Source organism: Pollicipes pollicipes, unplaced genomic scaffold, assembly GCF_011947565.3.
Source record: "Pollicipes pollicipes isolate AB1234 unplaced genomic scaffold, Ppol_2.1 Scaffold_6686;HRSCAF=7923_pilon_pilon_pilon, whole genome shotgun sequence".
Taxonomy (NCBI): Eukaryota; Metazoa; Arthropoda; class Thecostraca; order Pollicipedomorpha; family Pollicipedidae; genus Pollicipes; species Pollicipes pollicipes.
In genome coordinates this window covers 34,721,687-34,737,585 of record NW_023596921.1, presented here as the reverse complement: position 1 = coordinate 34,737,585, position 15,899 = coordinate 34,721,687, and the positions used below count along the sequence as shown (strand labels likewise).

The 15,899-nt window shown below is 48.5% G+C and overlaps 2 protein-coding genes across 2 annotated transcripts; both read left to right on the top strand.

Annotated features, from left to right (window-relative positions):
- Window positions 1–6,628: 6,628 nt before the first annotated feature.
- LOC119107913 (dnaJ homolog subfamily B member 13-like) lies at window positions 6,629–7,979 on the top strand. The gene has a single exon (XM_037231504.1). It carries the CDS (start codon window positions 6,782–6,784, stop codon window positions 7,793–7,795), a length of 1,014 nt encoding a protein of 337 aa, XP_037087399.1. The 5' UTR covers window positions 6,629–6,781; the 3' UTR covers window positions 7,796–7,979.
- Window positions 7,980–14,107: 6,128 nt separating this feature from the next.
- LOC119108517 (high choriolytic enzyme 1-like) lies at window positions 14,108–15,679 on the top strand. The gene has a single exon (XM_037232089.1). The coding sequence runs from the start codon at window positions 14,280–14,282 to the stop codon at window positions 15,594–15,596; it is 1,317 nt and encodes a 438-aa protein (XP_037087984.1). The 5' UTR covers window positions 14,108–14,279; the 3' UTR covers window positions 15,597–15,679.
- Window positions 15,680–15,899: the final 220 nt, after the last annotated feature.

The window sequence follows — 15,899 nt, the reverse complement described above, 5'->3', positions numbered from 1 at the left end:
AAATGGGTTAGACTGTGCACCACTAGAAAACCACCTGTAGGTGTATATCTTGTATAGCAACGACAATATCTGTTTTTTCCCGAAATGTGTTACGTGACTTGAGAGTGAACAAAGTTCTTTAATTCTATTCCCCACCCCTATCCAACCCCCCGGTCACCAGGCCTGCCTCCCAATATAAGTTCCTAAACATGCCCTGAGCCTGCACCCCCCTCCCCCTCCCTCCACGTTCTGGAGGTCCCTACGCCTCGGTTTGATACCGTTTTGGCTGTCATCGCCGCCAACTCCCGCTCAGAGCGTCGCCCACGGCTGAACTTTGCACGTCAAGTTGTTTACCTTAGCGCTGGGCGTCTTTGATGTTCGTTTACGTGCCCTTTGGCCTCATCGAGGAGTATGACATTTGAAAGCAGAAGGGGTATCGTGTATGTTTGTGCATGCGGGATCAAACTGTGCAGGCTAGAAAGCAATCGGTCCACTCGACACCAGGATTGCGTGCTTTCACTTCTTGCAGTTCTTTTCTAACCAGCACGCATTCATGTCCACCAGCCCTCACTCTTGTGTAGTACTTGTTTCCGTCGGGCTTCACGCGACCTGACCAAAAACGCGTGACAAGCCTACCTCTAGACTTGATCCGTTGTTCAAAGATCCATTGCATCACACCTACGGATGCACGTACATACATAACACGAGACGCACAATTCGCGCCGACACAACTGAGAGAGTGCACGCGTAGCGGGAAGAAGTGGTCTTCGCCGGTCCGCCCGGTGGTCGCAGCTGAAAAGTGGGTGCATATGTGTCGGCCCGACGCGGCGTGAGGACGCCGGCAGCCACCTCACACCCTCGCCTCTGCCCCGCCCGGCAATTGGGGCCAATCGGTCGGGCGCGTCACGCCGACCGCGTGACCCGACTCGACGAGTTCGCCGGAGACATGTAATTGATAACGTTACCCGCGGCGATTGGCTGCCACACGGGCCGTGGTGTCCCGAGCGAGTGGGCATGTCTTGCGCCGCCGCGCCGGCCTGCCAGCCACGGACGCTTGAGATGAGAACTGTAAAAACGATACAACCAGGCAGATCTGCTGCGTCAGATTGGCTGACTCGCTGCCGACGACCAGCATTTATTAGGCATTGGCGTCGGGTGAAGGACAGAGGGGAGAGAAGGGAGAGTTGCATCAGTTTTTGCTCTCTCCGGCATAACTTTTGAGTATAGGACTAAGATTCTTCTATCTTAAGACAGCCATAACCATCGGCTTCATATTCAGCGGTGAAATTTAGGGGAGAGCGTTTTCGTTGTTTTCGTTTTGTTTTGTTTCCTTTGCTTTTTGGTAAATGACGCATCGATGAACTTCTCTCAACTGGTGCAACTTGCCCGACCCTGGGAGAAACTGCATCACATGGTGGGGGAAGTTGCGCCTATGTTGTTTTTTATTCGCAGAGTACATTGAAGCGCAGACAGGGTAAATGCTTTACGGAATGTAGACAAAATGCGATTGTCTGCGCTTTTTTGTAACTTGTGGTGATTGTGAAACGACATATGCTCGCTCTTTTATCAGCCAGTGTTTATTTTACTATCGCCATCTCAGTTTCCTTTGCCCATGCATAAATTATGGACCTACATAGGTAAAGTAAACATCAACCTGCTGTTCGATTGATTATAAGTCAAGCCGGCCATGTCAGTCGATCACTGACGGTAAGTCAGCCAATGACACATTGTCGGTGCGTTGTATTAACGATACAACACGCCTTGTGTACTGCTGAGGCAGCCTGTACCAGCTGACATCTTGCAAAAAAGTCTACGTCGCCCCGAAAAAAACTTTGACTGAGGGATCCCAGATGCTTTGCAGTATGTACGGCACATCTACTTCCATATCGCTCAGTATAGTATCCAGGCTTTTCCAGTTATGCGGTAAGCCCATAAACACTCCTTTGCAGTAATCGTCATAGTTTTCTGAGATGTACAAAGTAAAAAATAGTTTCCGTGCTCACTCCAAAACGCGTTTACGCATGCAGCCGGAAGTACATGTGCGTCAGCTGAGTGACTCAAGACTGCCATTCGTCTTATATATTTCTAATAAATCACGCTGATGCTATTTATGATACAGCCCATCGCACTCTCTCCCACGCAACTGCGCACGCCGCAAGCAGTTACGAAAATGAAGCACTCTGATTAAGGTTTTTCTCCACCAAATATTTGGGCTTGGCAGGCACTTATGTTCTTTAGATGAGATCGGAATAATCGGAACAATGGATACTTCCAGAAATAGCTAGCTTTATTTTTGTCAGTTTCTGTCTGCGACTTCAAAGCTTAAAGATCTAGAAAAAATAAACTTTGGAAGAATTTTACCCACCAAAGGCCATGCAAAAATGCTTGTGCAATCAATCACCAATCTTCACTTGTGCAATATGTGCTCGGGTTCACCACGCATTAGCTTTGTGACATCTACCCTGCCCAGCTAAACATGGTCATACGCTCATAAACCACTGGCGTACTCATCTATCGTGTTTGTGCTACATGCTGACGACGAGGCACCCTGCCGGCAGCTCGCGGCGTGCTGTGGCGGGTCCCAGTGACACCCTGCCAACAGTATACAGCCTGCTGGAGTGGGATCCCAGTGACGCTCTGCCGGCAGCTCGCGGCGTGCTGTGGCGGGGTCCCAGTGACACCCTGCCAACAGTATGCAGCCTGCTGGAGTGGGATCCCAGTGACGCTCTGCCGGCAGCTCGCGGCGTGCTGTGGCGGGGTTCCAGTGACACCCTGCCAACAGTATACAGCCTGCTGGAATGGGATCCCAGTGACGCTCTGCCGGTAGCTCGTGGCGTGCTGTGGCGGTGTTCCAGTGACACCCTGCCAACATTATACAGCCTGCTGGAGTGGGATCCCAGTGACGCTCTGCCGGTAGCTCGTGGCGTGCTGTGGCGGTGTTCCAGTGACACCCTGCCAACATTATACAGCCTGCTGGAGTGGGATCCCGGTGACGCCCTGCCGGCAGCTCGCGGCGTGCTGTGGCGGGGTTCCAGTGACACCCTGCCAACATTATACAGCCTGCTGGAGTGGGATCCCGGTGACGCCCTGCCGGCAGCTCGTGGTGTGCTGTAGCGCGGGGTTCCCGTGACCCGTGCCCTCCCTCGCGGTGGTGGCGGCGTCAGGGCTGCCGTGAAGCGGTCTCAGTGAGGTGCAAGGTACAGGTACATCTACTTTTTACATCAAAAGATCCGCTATTCAACCCTCTACATGCGGAGTCGCGGTGAGCCATGCAGTGATGGGCGCAGCTACGCCGCGCCGTTCTGAAGTAATTCTAGAAAAACCTTCGGTGGTCAAAGTGACCCCACCCGAGCGGGCGTTAAATTAATTGCACCACTTATTCAATTGGCAGTAATGTTGTTTATTTGACGGTGAGACCAAACACAACGTTGTGCGAGGGAGGGGTGTTCTTGTGTTAGTGCGTGCACTGCTTGATACAATAAACATACATGTTTTGTGTCTCTGAGACGTTAAATATCCGACCACAAAAACGTACCCCGATAGGGTGTGTGGGGGCCAACTCAATCCACAAAGCTCACAACTTACTTTTTTGCCCTTGATAGAGAGAATGCTACCCCATGTAAAACAGTACTGTTTTATTTAAGGTATAATTTTGCGTAACACGCGGGGCGTGCGAAATTTTTTGTCGAAAGTTGGCGTTGCACCACATATTTTAATTCAATAACGACATGGTACCAACAACTGAAATCAACAACACAATGCTAATTAATATACCTCAATAATGTTCAGGGTGTTTAAAAACTTATAACGAACAAGACACATAGACCAATATATGCATGGGATTGAGGCTTAAAGTAAACTGCTTCAATTACATGCATAACAATGCGCTATAAAAACAACGGCACCGATGAGTTTGTTGTAACTGTGCAGTATTGAAAAAAACATTTGCCACTAATAGGACCACCTCGTGCTTCCTAACCATCAACTTGCTGTTGCGCAGCTGAGGCATGTGCAAATTTTCGTTATGCGTGTAATATGATGCAAGCTTTTTTGAGTTAATGTGGGCTAGTTCTTCATCAGCATAACAAAGCAATAACCTTAATAAAGTGACCGCCTTACAAGATAAGTTTGAGTTAAATGCTTAACATTGCGCCGCATTAAGTAATATCATTTTCTCCTGCACATGGTATGCACCTCTCCCTCGCAGTAGAAAAGTCTGAGTTAATCCCGAATCGTTGAATTTCCTGCAATGGATTAAAACCAGGATTACAAGTGAAACTCAAACTTACCCCAACACTGCATAGAAAAGCGTTAGTGATGTTAGAAATGATACCACTGGTTCACTTAAAGATGTGATCTATGCATCCGAGCCTAGATACGCATGGCTACTTTCCAGGTCACAGGTGATATCTTTTGACAAAAATAGTTTGTAAGGTGACCATTCAAGGACATCGCTTTTTTCTCCAAACCCGTTGGCTGCAATGCGTAAAATCCCCGTCCCCCCTAAAAAAAGAACGTATATTGCCGCGTGAATATACCAATCATCGTGGCAAAAGTCCAACTTCGGTAGAGCGCTGAAGTCGTAGTGGCCACATTCGTGGTGTAGCGAAACGCGTGGTGGAGGGTTCGCCTTCCAGCATTCGTACAGGGCTGGTCAAAGAAGACCATTTGGCCGATGTTTTGACAGTGTCAGCCTGGTCACAGGGCGTCCGACAGTCGTGTAGTCGCATGCCACGGTAAAGGTCCTTTGGTGCTATTGGGAAAAGGGGCTGAGGCAAAATGGATACGTCGAACGTGCATTGCAGTAATGGGATGGCGTTAGCTCCGAATGCTGCGAATAACTTATGTTAAGCATGGAATCAGTTTAAAAATTCGTCCTGACAAAACTTGTCACCTGTATATTGTTGCTCGTTTTGTAGCTGAACTGGACCTGTAAACTGAGCCAACGATGCCCCCAAGGAAATTTTACCCGATTTTGTTCTCTCATGAGGTACAGCAAAGCAATTCGGGCCTCAGCATCAAGTTAGCCATATTGGACCAGTAGCCCAGCACAGATAGAAGACCAAATGCCGCTTGGCATAGAACGGTCTCCACGAGATCGCTAAATTAGTGGCGTCGATATCATGTTTATGTTACGGGAAAGAGTGCCTTGGCTTCCGTTAAACGTCTAAAAAAGTCAAATATAAAATGGTTTACCCTCAATGGCTCAATACGCGCTCGGGTGGGAGGGTCAGATTAACCCCCCCCCCCCCCTCTCCCCAAAGGTTTTTTTTCCAGAATGGTTTCCGAACGGCGCGCGTAGCCGCGCCAAATTTTGCATAGCTGTAGACAATTGAATATCGGATCGGTTCCAATCAAAAATTTAGATGTACCTTGTATGGTCGCTGACCTATGATAGGTTTAAAGTCAGACCATAGTTTCAGAGAAGTCATTTTCTAGGGAATCGTTTAATGTGATGCAACAACGGAGTGTTAGACGAAGCCATGCATCTTTGAGATGCTTTCTTAGGCAACGCCAATATTGAATGAGCAAATAAGTTTGACCTAAGGTCAGGTATCAAGGTCACACCAAGGTCAAACCAACCTGTTTTATTACTCTAGGATTTGCTGTATGGGATAGTTTCTGATGCTCATTTCGAATTCATTGATAGCAGGAACCGCATTATACACCTTCCATGGACTTCTTAGAGGTCAGAAAAAGTAATTGACCTAAAATGAGCTAGGTCAACATTTTGTTTTAGGAACATGCTGCCTAGCGTAATCTTGGTCGCTTAGTCAAATGCAAAACTCAAAGTAATCTTGTATGATTTTGGACACTTTGACCTTCAAAAGATCAAACAAGGTCACTGACCTTAAATGAGAATGTGACCTTTTGCTTAGAAACTCTATCTACTATCTGAAACTCTATCTACTATCTAAACTCTATCTATCTACACTCTGGGGGCACTTTGAAGACCAACCTGGAACTTGACTTTGTTTGACCTTTTTTGACCCAAAGGTCATAACCTAGGAACCTGAAACTTTGACCTAAGAGAGTTCACGTACCGGTCAACACACTCTCTAAATTTGATGTTTCTAGCTTTCTTAGTTCCCGAGATCTCAGGGTGGTCAAATTGATCCCCCTCCCACGCCCGAGCGAAGGGAATCTAGCCGGACACCCGAACGCGTGTTAAGTAACCGTCCTTATTTGAGGAAATAATTTTGAAGTTACAGATTCCAATTACCCGGTGCATCCCTCATGGCGACGCGACAACGAGGAGAGATCAAAGAAGATAGTCTTTGTGTGCTGGTCAACTTTTTACCACGTGTTTGTAGCATTCCAGCCAAAAGTATTGAGGCCCCGAGTCAACGGTGGGAGAAACTCAACATTGAGGGAGGGGGCAGGGCCCTCGCAAAAATGAAATCGACACCCGGCAAGGCATTTCTGTTGTGCCCCATTTCATTTATAAATTGTCAAAGGTGCCCGTGCTGTATACCTGGCTGTCTTTTCAGTCTCTATTCGGAGATTCGCATCGATTTACCGGTAGAATATTCAACTGGGATGAATGTAGATTATTTTATTGCTTACGAATCCGCTGAGAAGAAGTGGCACATGTACGTGACACGAACGGCGACAGTTTATTTTACTCGCTAAGGTGAGTGAGAAAGAATATCTACTGTGCGACATAAGCGGGATGTAACAAACCTTTTCCGATTTCGGGGCTTTCATTCATCTGTAACCGGAATATTTACTACGGATTCACCACATTGGCTACCTTCGAATTGAAAAATTACGGATGAAAATTTGATCTATCTGGGTCACGATGCGTGACTTCAGCAGCGCTGGCATCGACTATTATGGCGTATTGGAGATAGAAAAGCATGCCTCCGACAGGGAAATCAAAGAATCTTACCGGCGGCTAGCTTTGAAATACCACCCAGTGCGCAATCGGGATCACTTCGAAAAGGAACCTCAGCGATTTCAGCAGCTATGTGAGGCCTACGACGTCTTGAGCTCGTCCCTGTACCGAACGATATACGACCAGTACGGTGAGGCTGGCTTGAAGCGGGGCGTGCCGCGCCCGGAAGGAGGATTCTACGACCCATACGTCTACTGCGGCGAACCGGAGGAGACGTTCCGCGAATTCTTCGGCACCAACAGCCCCTATGCAGACATAATCGACAACATCAAAAAGCCGCTTTCGCACTACCAGGGTGACGACGGCACGTGCCAGCGCAAAAAGGCGCCGGACCTGGTGACGCCACTGGTGCTAAGCCTGCAGGAGCTCTACACCGGTTGCCTGAAGAAGGTGCGCGTCAGCCGACGCGTGCTGGACGACAGTGGCACCAATACCACCCTCTGCGAGAAGATTCTCACACTGCACATTGAGCCTGGTTGGCCTGCCGGCAAAACGATCACCTTCCGCGAGGAGGGCGATCAGGGTCCCAACATCATCCCCGGCGACCTCGTGTTCGTGCTGGAGGACGCCGCCCACGCGCAGTTCGAACGCGACGGCCACGATCTGGTGTACCTGATGCGCGTGCCGCTGGTACACGCGCTTACCGGCTGCAGCGTGGACGTCGAGACCCTGGACGGACGGCTGTTACACGTTAGCGTTCACGACGTGGTCTTCCCTGGCTTTAAAAAGGTGGTGCGCGGGGAGGGTATGCCGGTACCGGGGCCGCCGCCGCTGCCGACCGGCGGCCGTCCGCCTCCCCCGGGTCGCCGTCACCCGCACGGCGACCTGATCATCAAGTTTGAGGTCGACTTTCCCCGACGGCTGACGCAGATGCAGCGACACGCACTACGCGCCATCCTCCTGGCTGGGCCTAAATAACTGGACGAGCTGAGGACCGGGCGGGTTCCCTGTCGTTATGGATATCGTGTACACCGGTTTGATGTGTCGGAGTCTAAGTTGCAGTCGAAACATGAGACGCATTCTCCATGGTCCAGAGAGTTTGTTACGACGATTTACGGCGTGTAGAGCTACGTCATGCGACGTGGTTAGTGCAGTGCCAGTCAGTATGTCTACGAATTAGCATACCTATCCCAGAAGGAAAATATCATCCCTCCCTGAGGAAATCGTGAAAATCGCTGTCGTCGTGCTTTTGTTGTCCTGCCGTCCTGCGCTCCGAAGCAAATGAAGCAGTTGACTTCTTGAAAGAACCTTTCTGACAAATGACCCATTGCATGAAGCTTACCGAAAACACACATGCGATCAAAGCCTTGGCTAACATGTTAACCTGTCAGTTGGTGGGACCCTCACCACAGTTCAACTATTTTAGCTATTTAACACCATCTGCATTATGGGGGACCAGGGGTGCCGTGTCACTTTCTTAAACGGCTTGGGGGCTAAGGTGGTAGGGTCAGCCAAAGATCAAAAAGTGATATCTCCCGGAGATATCGGCTGCCTTAATTTTTCGGGCCTATAACACAAAATGGCATAGGTTGTTCGCTCCCATTTGGTTTTTACCATGTAGGGATGACTTTCCACTGCAAGGAAATGTGAAACGAAAGTTGTGTGAAAAGCTTAGAATGGAGTGTAATTCACAGCAAAGAAACATCTTAGTAATTCCAGCCATTGTGAACAAAGAACAGGATGTTTTTGCTTCCCATAGAACGTGGCCCGATGCCCCCCAAAAACGGTATGCGTATGGGAAAGTTTGGGGAAAAAGCGTTGAGAAAGCTTTGACTACACGGTCACGACATACCTATATATAATGTGCGCTGCGCGGGTCCCTCTTCTGGTGTGACAGATCCTCCGATCGGGGGAACTGGCAATAGATTGACGCCGCAGTGGCCGTTACTGACGCAAAGGACCCATTACTAGCGTGTGAAGTCCAATAGCTGGCAAAGGGACATCAGCTCGGCTTACCGTCCCCTGCTTGAAACAGTGTAGAGGGACCCTCGCTCGCTACTGTGACCTCTGACTGACACGGGGCACTTCTACTGTCTCAATGTAAAGTGAAACCTTTCATGGTCATTGCTCATGTGTCTTCATTGTGAAACGGTCCCGAACCAACGCCAGAGGCCTTTTGACATTTGGGGTTCCGTAGCTGTCCCTGCTCAGGAAATGTGCCACTGGTCGACTTTGGGCACGTTGTCGACACAGAGTCCCCTGTTAGGCACTGTGATCCTCGCCCACCACAGGTAACCCTCCACCGTTTTCAGGGGACCGGCTAATGCAAGGGGCCTTCTGATTGACGTTTGCAGGCTTGCCCTTGCCTATGCTTGAGAAAGGGTCTCATGGGGCCTTGACCGGCACGGAATCGGCTGTTCGGTATTGGTGGTCTCAGTCAGCTGATTGAGGACTCCACTGTCACAGGAGCCGCGACCGATGTAACAGGCCCTCTTACTGGGATTTTGCGGGTAGGGTTAGGCTAGGTGTAACTGAGTGCCCTCTGCAAATCAAGATTATACGATGCCCCAAAAGGAAAGCTTTTGGTGCCCTGCACCGAGAGGGCTGATCAAGGTTTTCGTCAGCGTGGAAGGCAAAAATATTGTTGTGCCCTTATATTTGGTGCCACCCGAAATCAAGACTTCGCGGTCCTTTTAATGGTCCGCTTAAATTTGGTGCCTGTAGAAGACAACTGTTATGGTACTCCGAATTCAATGTTTTAGTGCTTCTTCGCCGAATGGCCGTCCAAGGATTTAGGCATTGGAAGGACACGGGCATGATGGCGTTCCTTAGAGTTTGTTGCCACTTGAAAATGAAACACTTCGGGCTCGTTTTAGTGCTACCTGGAATTGGGCAACTCTGGAATACAAAGTTCACGATGCCCCTAAACGAAGATTCTGGAGCCTCTCCACCAACCGGACAAATACAGCATTTTGTCAGCGTGAACGGTGAAGAATTGTGGTGCCCTTGGATTTAGGTCCCCTTAAAAACAAAGGCTTTGGACCCTTTAAATGGTCCACTTTGATTTGTTGCCTCATGAAAATGAAAGTTGTGGTGCTCATAAATATTTCATTCAGAAATCAGAAGGAAAGAAAGCTCTGGTGCCCACTCTCCCCAGCGGCCGATCCAGGAATTCGTCAAATTGGGAGACAAAACATTAATGCGTCTCTGGAATGTGATGCGTCCTGATGATAAAGGTGTGGGGCCTGTGTGACGCCATCTGGAACGGATTACCCCCAAAATAAATGTTACAGTGCTCTGAAATGAAGGTTTTGGTGCCCGGCCAACCTGTGATTTTGATGCTCCCTCAAGGCAGCAAAACCTCGTTGAGCCCCAAGAGGCAGGGTGTGGCCCCATGCCCCCCTCCCATGCAGATATGCAGATAATTATATTACTGCCCTTGTGCGATGTATCTAATGACGTAAAACAAATATTAATGCGGGGAGATGATAAAATGGAACTGATTCAGAAAACAATAAAATATTCAGCGCTCAGCTGGTGCCGCCATCGTAGTACTTCTCAGTTTAGCGAAGACCCCAGGGCTGCTCCGTGTCCGCTGTCGCTGATTCTCGAGCCGTAAACTCCGCAGAAATATTGAGCATGATACAAAAGAGTAAGCCTTCAAAACCGTGGCCAAAAGCTAGTTCTAACAAGACTCGCAGAAAGTTTTGGAACCAGGAACGAGCACACGATTGGACAGCCCGCCTGCAAGACAGCGTGTTAGCAAAGCACGAAACTCTTAGCTCGTAGCCTAATGTAGATGAGTACTATTTCTATTTGGCCCGAACTTATTTGATGTAATATTAAGTATTGCAAATTAATGCTGAAAGATTATACATGAAAGATATACATGAAACACAAAACATGAAGCATGTCGTAAATTCGATGTACCCTTGGTTCTTCCCAAAAAGCGACAGTCGGTGAGCCGGGCCTCTGTCTCAGGCCCAAGTTTTTCATTTTCCATTACAAATGACAGAAGGGTGTCGAATAAGTGAGAAAAATAGGCGGGGTACGTATGCAGTGAGCTCCGGGTTCCTCACAAAATCATTGCAGCGACCCTGTTCCCAAAACGAACACACGACATATCAGCTGCCGTCCATCTGATTTTGGAACGACATCCCGGCCATCAGCCAATCAGTCCGGTGCGTCACATTTGTAAAGCTTTAGCAAAAGTGCACAGCATAGCTTAAGGACGGGAAAAATTGACTTACCATTACGTGCTTCCGATTCCTCCACCTCCCGAAGCCGGTGGCCGCAAGCGGTACACGTTGGCGGAAATGCAGGATGTTCGAGAATGTTCAAGCGCGGCAAAAAGGTGTAATCACCAAAGTTCAGTTCACGCTGTTTTTATGGAACAAAATTGCTTCAATGTGTAGTGTTTAGCTTAAATTGCGTCGCTGTTTGGCAAATGGAAAGTGCATGAAAGTAGCATTGTTCTTATCATCAATTTATCAGAACAAATGTAATTATTTTGCCGTCTGCTGGATGAATGCCGTGTAATTTTTGCTGTTGCTTGTCAAAAAAGTCGCAATAAAAGTTTCATGTGGAAAATTACTTGTCCTAAAATTCGTAAAACCTTACATGAGCTTCAACAAGACTAAACTGTAAACTGCATGTGATTAAGCTTATGTTCAGGCTAAACAAACCCACTGCGACTTGGTTACAGCGTCACTTTTCAATCACAAGCATATTGTTAAATGCATAACTTTATTGTAGGTGTCGCTGGCGGCGATATGCTGAGAACTTTGTGAAAATCGTGAACAGTCTCCAAGTGTTTAGGGTGGCACGCTGAGAAGTCTGCAAAATTAGCGAAGTCTCAAAGTCTTCACAAGAGGGCCGCCTCTCCTCATGATTTACTGAAGTGACAAATTGGTCTCAGATGAGACCTTGTAGAAAGAGGTCACATCGTGGAGTCCGCACAGCATCCTTCAGAGGGATCTACGGTATAAGATGTCGAAGGCAGTTTTCAGTGTACATCATGTTTCTTTGCAAGCCATTGCTATGTTATGCTACAGATATATTATAGGTCGAATCCAAGACGTTTTTCCGTGCCGGGAACGCATCATATCTAATATTCTTTGTTGAGGCTTAGAACTCACATTGTCGATGCATCGCCTGGCTCACATACCTCAATTAGAATGCAGGAAATTTGTGTGATCTTCCAAGGAACTCGAAACATATTGCGCAATATTTGAAGCTATCCATGTTAACAACACAAAACATATTACTCACATCCCAGGGAGCTGGCCGTATGTTCTACTTCAAGAAAGAATATCGCGTCAAAAGTCCACAAATTCTGACAGGTTTGCCGTTTTCTGCAAACCCCACCAACATTTCAATATTCGCGCCATGACATGTCACTCCTGTAGCGTTACGAGTTAGACGAGCTGTATAAATTATCACTTTGCGTTTAACCATTCGCTGTGTGGTTTGATTCCCTGCGGTGCCCGCCATTTCTGCCAGGATGAGAGGCAGGCGTAGCCATTGAGTCTCAGAAAAGTCGCAAAGCCCAATGACGCACAAAGCATTTTTTGTGAGCTTAGAGACTTACAAATTGCAGCTTTTTGTGGGTTTCATTTTACGTAAGTTATTTGGTGTTGTATGGTAAGTGCCTTTCTCTAATGCTAATTTGTTTGTCGGTACAAAATTATACATTATCTTTACTTCGAAGAACTGATATGGCATCGGGAGCCAGGCTCCACATTGTGAAGGCCGAGCAAAATATAGTGGTGCCTCAGACAATTATTGGGGGGGGGGGGGCAAATTTGGGCGACCCCGGTCTAACATTGGGGTCTAGCTCAACATTGGGAGAGCCATCCCCCTCCCCCAAAAGAGATGCAAAGTTCCACGTTGGTTTCAGGTACTGAGTAGCGCCGTGCTGTGAACTGCACTAAATGATCTTCAAGATTGCTATTTCATTGCAAAACCCCAAAGAAATGTAGAACACTCCCTTAAGTCCCCGCCGTAAAATTATACCACTGACCTGGCGTTCTTCGATCGATAGATGGTGTCGGAGCTCACCCAACGAGGACAACCTAGCAAAGGCGCTGATCCCAGGCATCTATCCAGCCAAAAGCTTAGGGCTAAATCCTTATAACAAATCAGAGAAATCAGATACTGCAACCGATTCCTTGGTTGTATTTCGTACGTGTTACCGAATTAGGACCAAATGGCGATGGTCTACCGCCCACTGCCTATAGTTCCAGAATTTACCTCCGATACATAAGGCGCACTGGAGCGCAGGGGTCTTTATTGTTGCTGTAGTTGTACCTACCTAAAACCCGGCACAAAATCTAACGGGAAAAACGCGCTACAATTGTAAATTTCCTCCCCTGTGCTCTCGGAAGGCGTTCTACGTCATTAGCGTGCCAATAATCCGTGGTCTACTGTAGCCAGCCACCGTCTGAGCACCTCGGGTCTCGAAATGCACCGGTTCCATTGCCGCGTGGGCATGGGAAACATTAGCAGAATGAGGTGTTTAGAGTAAAGCCGAGTCCCCTCTGGTCCTGTGGTAAGTTTTGGGACTATGATTAAATATATCCGGCATTGACAACAGCCTGTTTAATTCATTTCTTCTACGAGGAAACGAAACAACATTAAAACAGAAGCAGAAAGACAGAAACAAATAAAAACAGAACAAAGTTAGAAAGCAAAGATGCAGCAGAAAAATTGGGTTCCTCCAGCCACAGGACCTCATTTACGGTGGAATGACTTCCTGTCCAGCCTCGAAAGCTTATTGGCGCCAGTCTACATCTTGATGCTCTTGTGCGTACAGTTACGGATTTTCACCAACATCCATGGAAGTCACCATATCACCATGGCGGAAAGTGGCGTACCCACTGTATGCGGCGGGTGTGGTAGCGATCAAAGTAACGTTCATCAAAAATAGACTGATTTTAACATTTCGTCATTCAAAGATGCTCGTTCCCGGGTCTGTCTAAACACATTCTCAATATCTTCCACACATATACTGCAAAACTCCAAGCACTGTTCCCCGGATTCCCAAATTTCACGCGGAGATCTATGCTGGACATTTGGATCTCCGTGGACAAATCCAAAAACAAGATAAAACAAGCATGGCGCCTGAGCACCAATGCCGTGAAAATCAGCGAAGAACGCGTTCTTGGATCAGTCGCATGAAGATCAAGAGTGCCGATAAAACGCACGTGTTTTTTTGCCCTAACAGTCAATTTCGTTCTTCGGAAATCAGCAAATTCGAATTCGCTTTGGTCCTTGCTCTGGTCACTTCTTACCTGCTTGACGCATGCAGACTTCGCTCCCTAGAATCGGACACAGTGACGGCACTGGCGATCCGTCCAGAATTGACTCAAGGTTGTTGAAAAGTCTAGTCAATGCAGTGAAATCTGAGCAGAGTTAGTGCACCGTCGCAGCTTTATGGGATTCGTCCGGTGCTGTGCTTACCATGCATATTGAGTGCTGTTTGTGCACGTTTCTGTTAATTCGCTTGGTTGAAGGGCGGTCAGTTAATATCTTCAGTGACGAGGAGAAAGAAAAATGTGAAGATGCGCGGAAAAAGTTCTTGACGTCAACCGATAGAATAATGAGAAATTGGCACGGCGAGGATGTGCGAAAAATCGTCTTTGAAGGGGATATGGTTCTCTCATCTACCCAGAAAGGTCGCTGGGGTAAAACGGGATATCTCACTGAAAACAGCAGCCCTCTTATCCATGAGAAATGGCCAAAAAACACCGTCAACTATGCATTCAGCACTCCCACTCCTGACAAGCCAATGATCCTCAAGGCCATGGAAGAATGGTCAACAAAAACGTGCATGAAATTTGCAGAGGGCACGGGGAACGTGCTGCGCATTTTCCAAGGCACTGGCTGTTACGCCCAGGTAGGGTACCACTCCAAGAACATGCAAATGTCCGTCTCCGAGATATGTGACAAGGGCACAGTGGTCCACCTGCTTGGACACGTGATAGGACTGGTGCATCAGCACTCCAGGCCCGACCGTGACCGTTTCCTGCACATCCAGTTCCACAACACAGCGCTGGAGGATGTCCTGTTCCTCAACTATAAGGATTACGACAAGTGCCCGTACGACTACCGGTCCGTCATGCACTACGACATGTACGGGCTGAGCTACAACGGCGAGAGTGTCTTCCTTGGCAGATCAGAGGACAAGAAAGTGGACGGGCTGGTGCTGTCTTCTGCCATTGGGACCGATTGGACCAAGCCGTCCGACAGCGACGCGGCCCTCGTCAACCGCGAGTACGGCTGCCCGCTCAAAAAGTGCAGCGACCTCAAGCCGCAACCGCCAAAGTGCAATCAGGACGTTCGCGCGGATCAAGTGCACTTCGAACGGAGCGTCACCTTCAAGAGCATGATGACTGACCGCCACAAAGCTATCTCGTGCATCTGGAAGACGGAGGTGCCCGAGACGTTGCCCTGCTCCCGCGCCGCCATCTCGGTCACGCTCTCGGAGAAGCCCGACGACGATCTGAAACGCGTCTGGTTCGCCAGCGGCTGCCGCCTGTTCCACGTGGAGATCTTCGACCCGGACGCAGACATGAGCTACTTCTACTGTGCAGCTCAGTTCGCCAGGAAGGCCACCAAGGTGTTCGTGTCAACGGCACGGAAGATCTATGGCATTGTGCGCCTGTACCCGGCCGACTGGGAGGGCTTCGAGACGGCTGCCCTTGAAACGGGCAAGGTCAAGTTTTTCAACATCAAGGACTTCGTGTGCGCCGGGGAAATAAACGGCAAGTGTTTCTAGGTTTCGGCGAAGCGCTCAGCGTCCGTTGCTGACAATGCTTGTCTGATGTGTGACGCATTCGAGTCGCATCGTACGCGGCAAACTGTGAGGTGTGTACATACAAATGATATGTGATATTTGATAAATAATGACTTTGACATGCTTGTTCATCCTTTACAAATATGTAAGTTTTGCTATTCCGTGTCTCACCTCCGGCTCACTGGTACCCATGGTACGTCCAAAGTCACTTCTGTATTTGATACTTCTCACAGGCACTCATCACAGTGCGTCCTGCCGACATGTCCATCCCCGCGCCGGGAGGCT

Coding starts and splice junctions, on each gene's coding strand:
- LOC119108517 (XM_037232089.1), top strand. CDS start 14,280: ATGCATATTGAGTGCTGTTTGTGCACGTTTCTGTTAATTCGCTTGGTT.
- LOC119107913 (XM_037231504.1), top strand. CDS start 6,782: ATGCGTGACTTCAGCAGCGCTGGCATCGACTATTATGGCGTATTGGAG.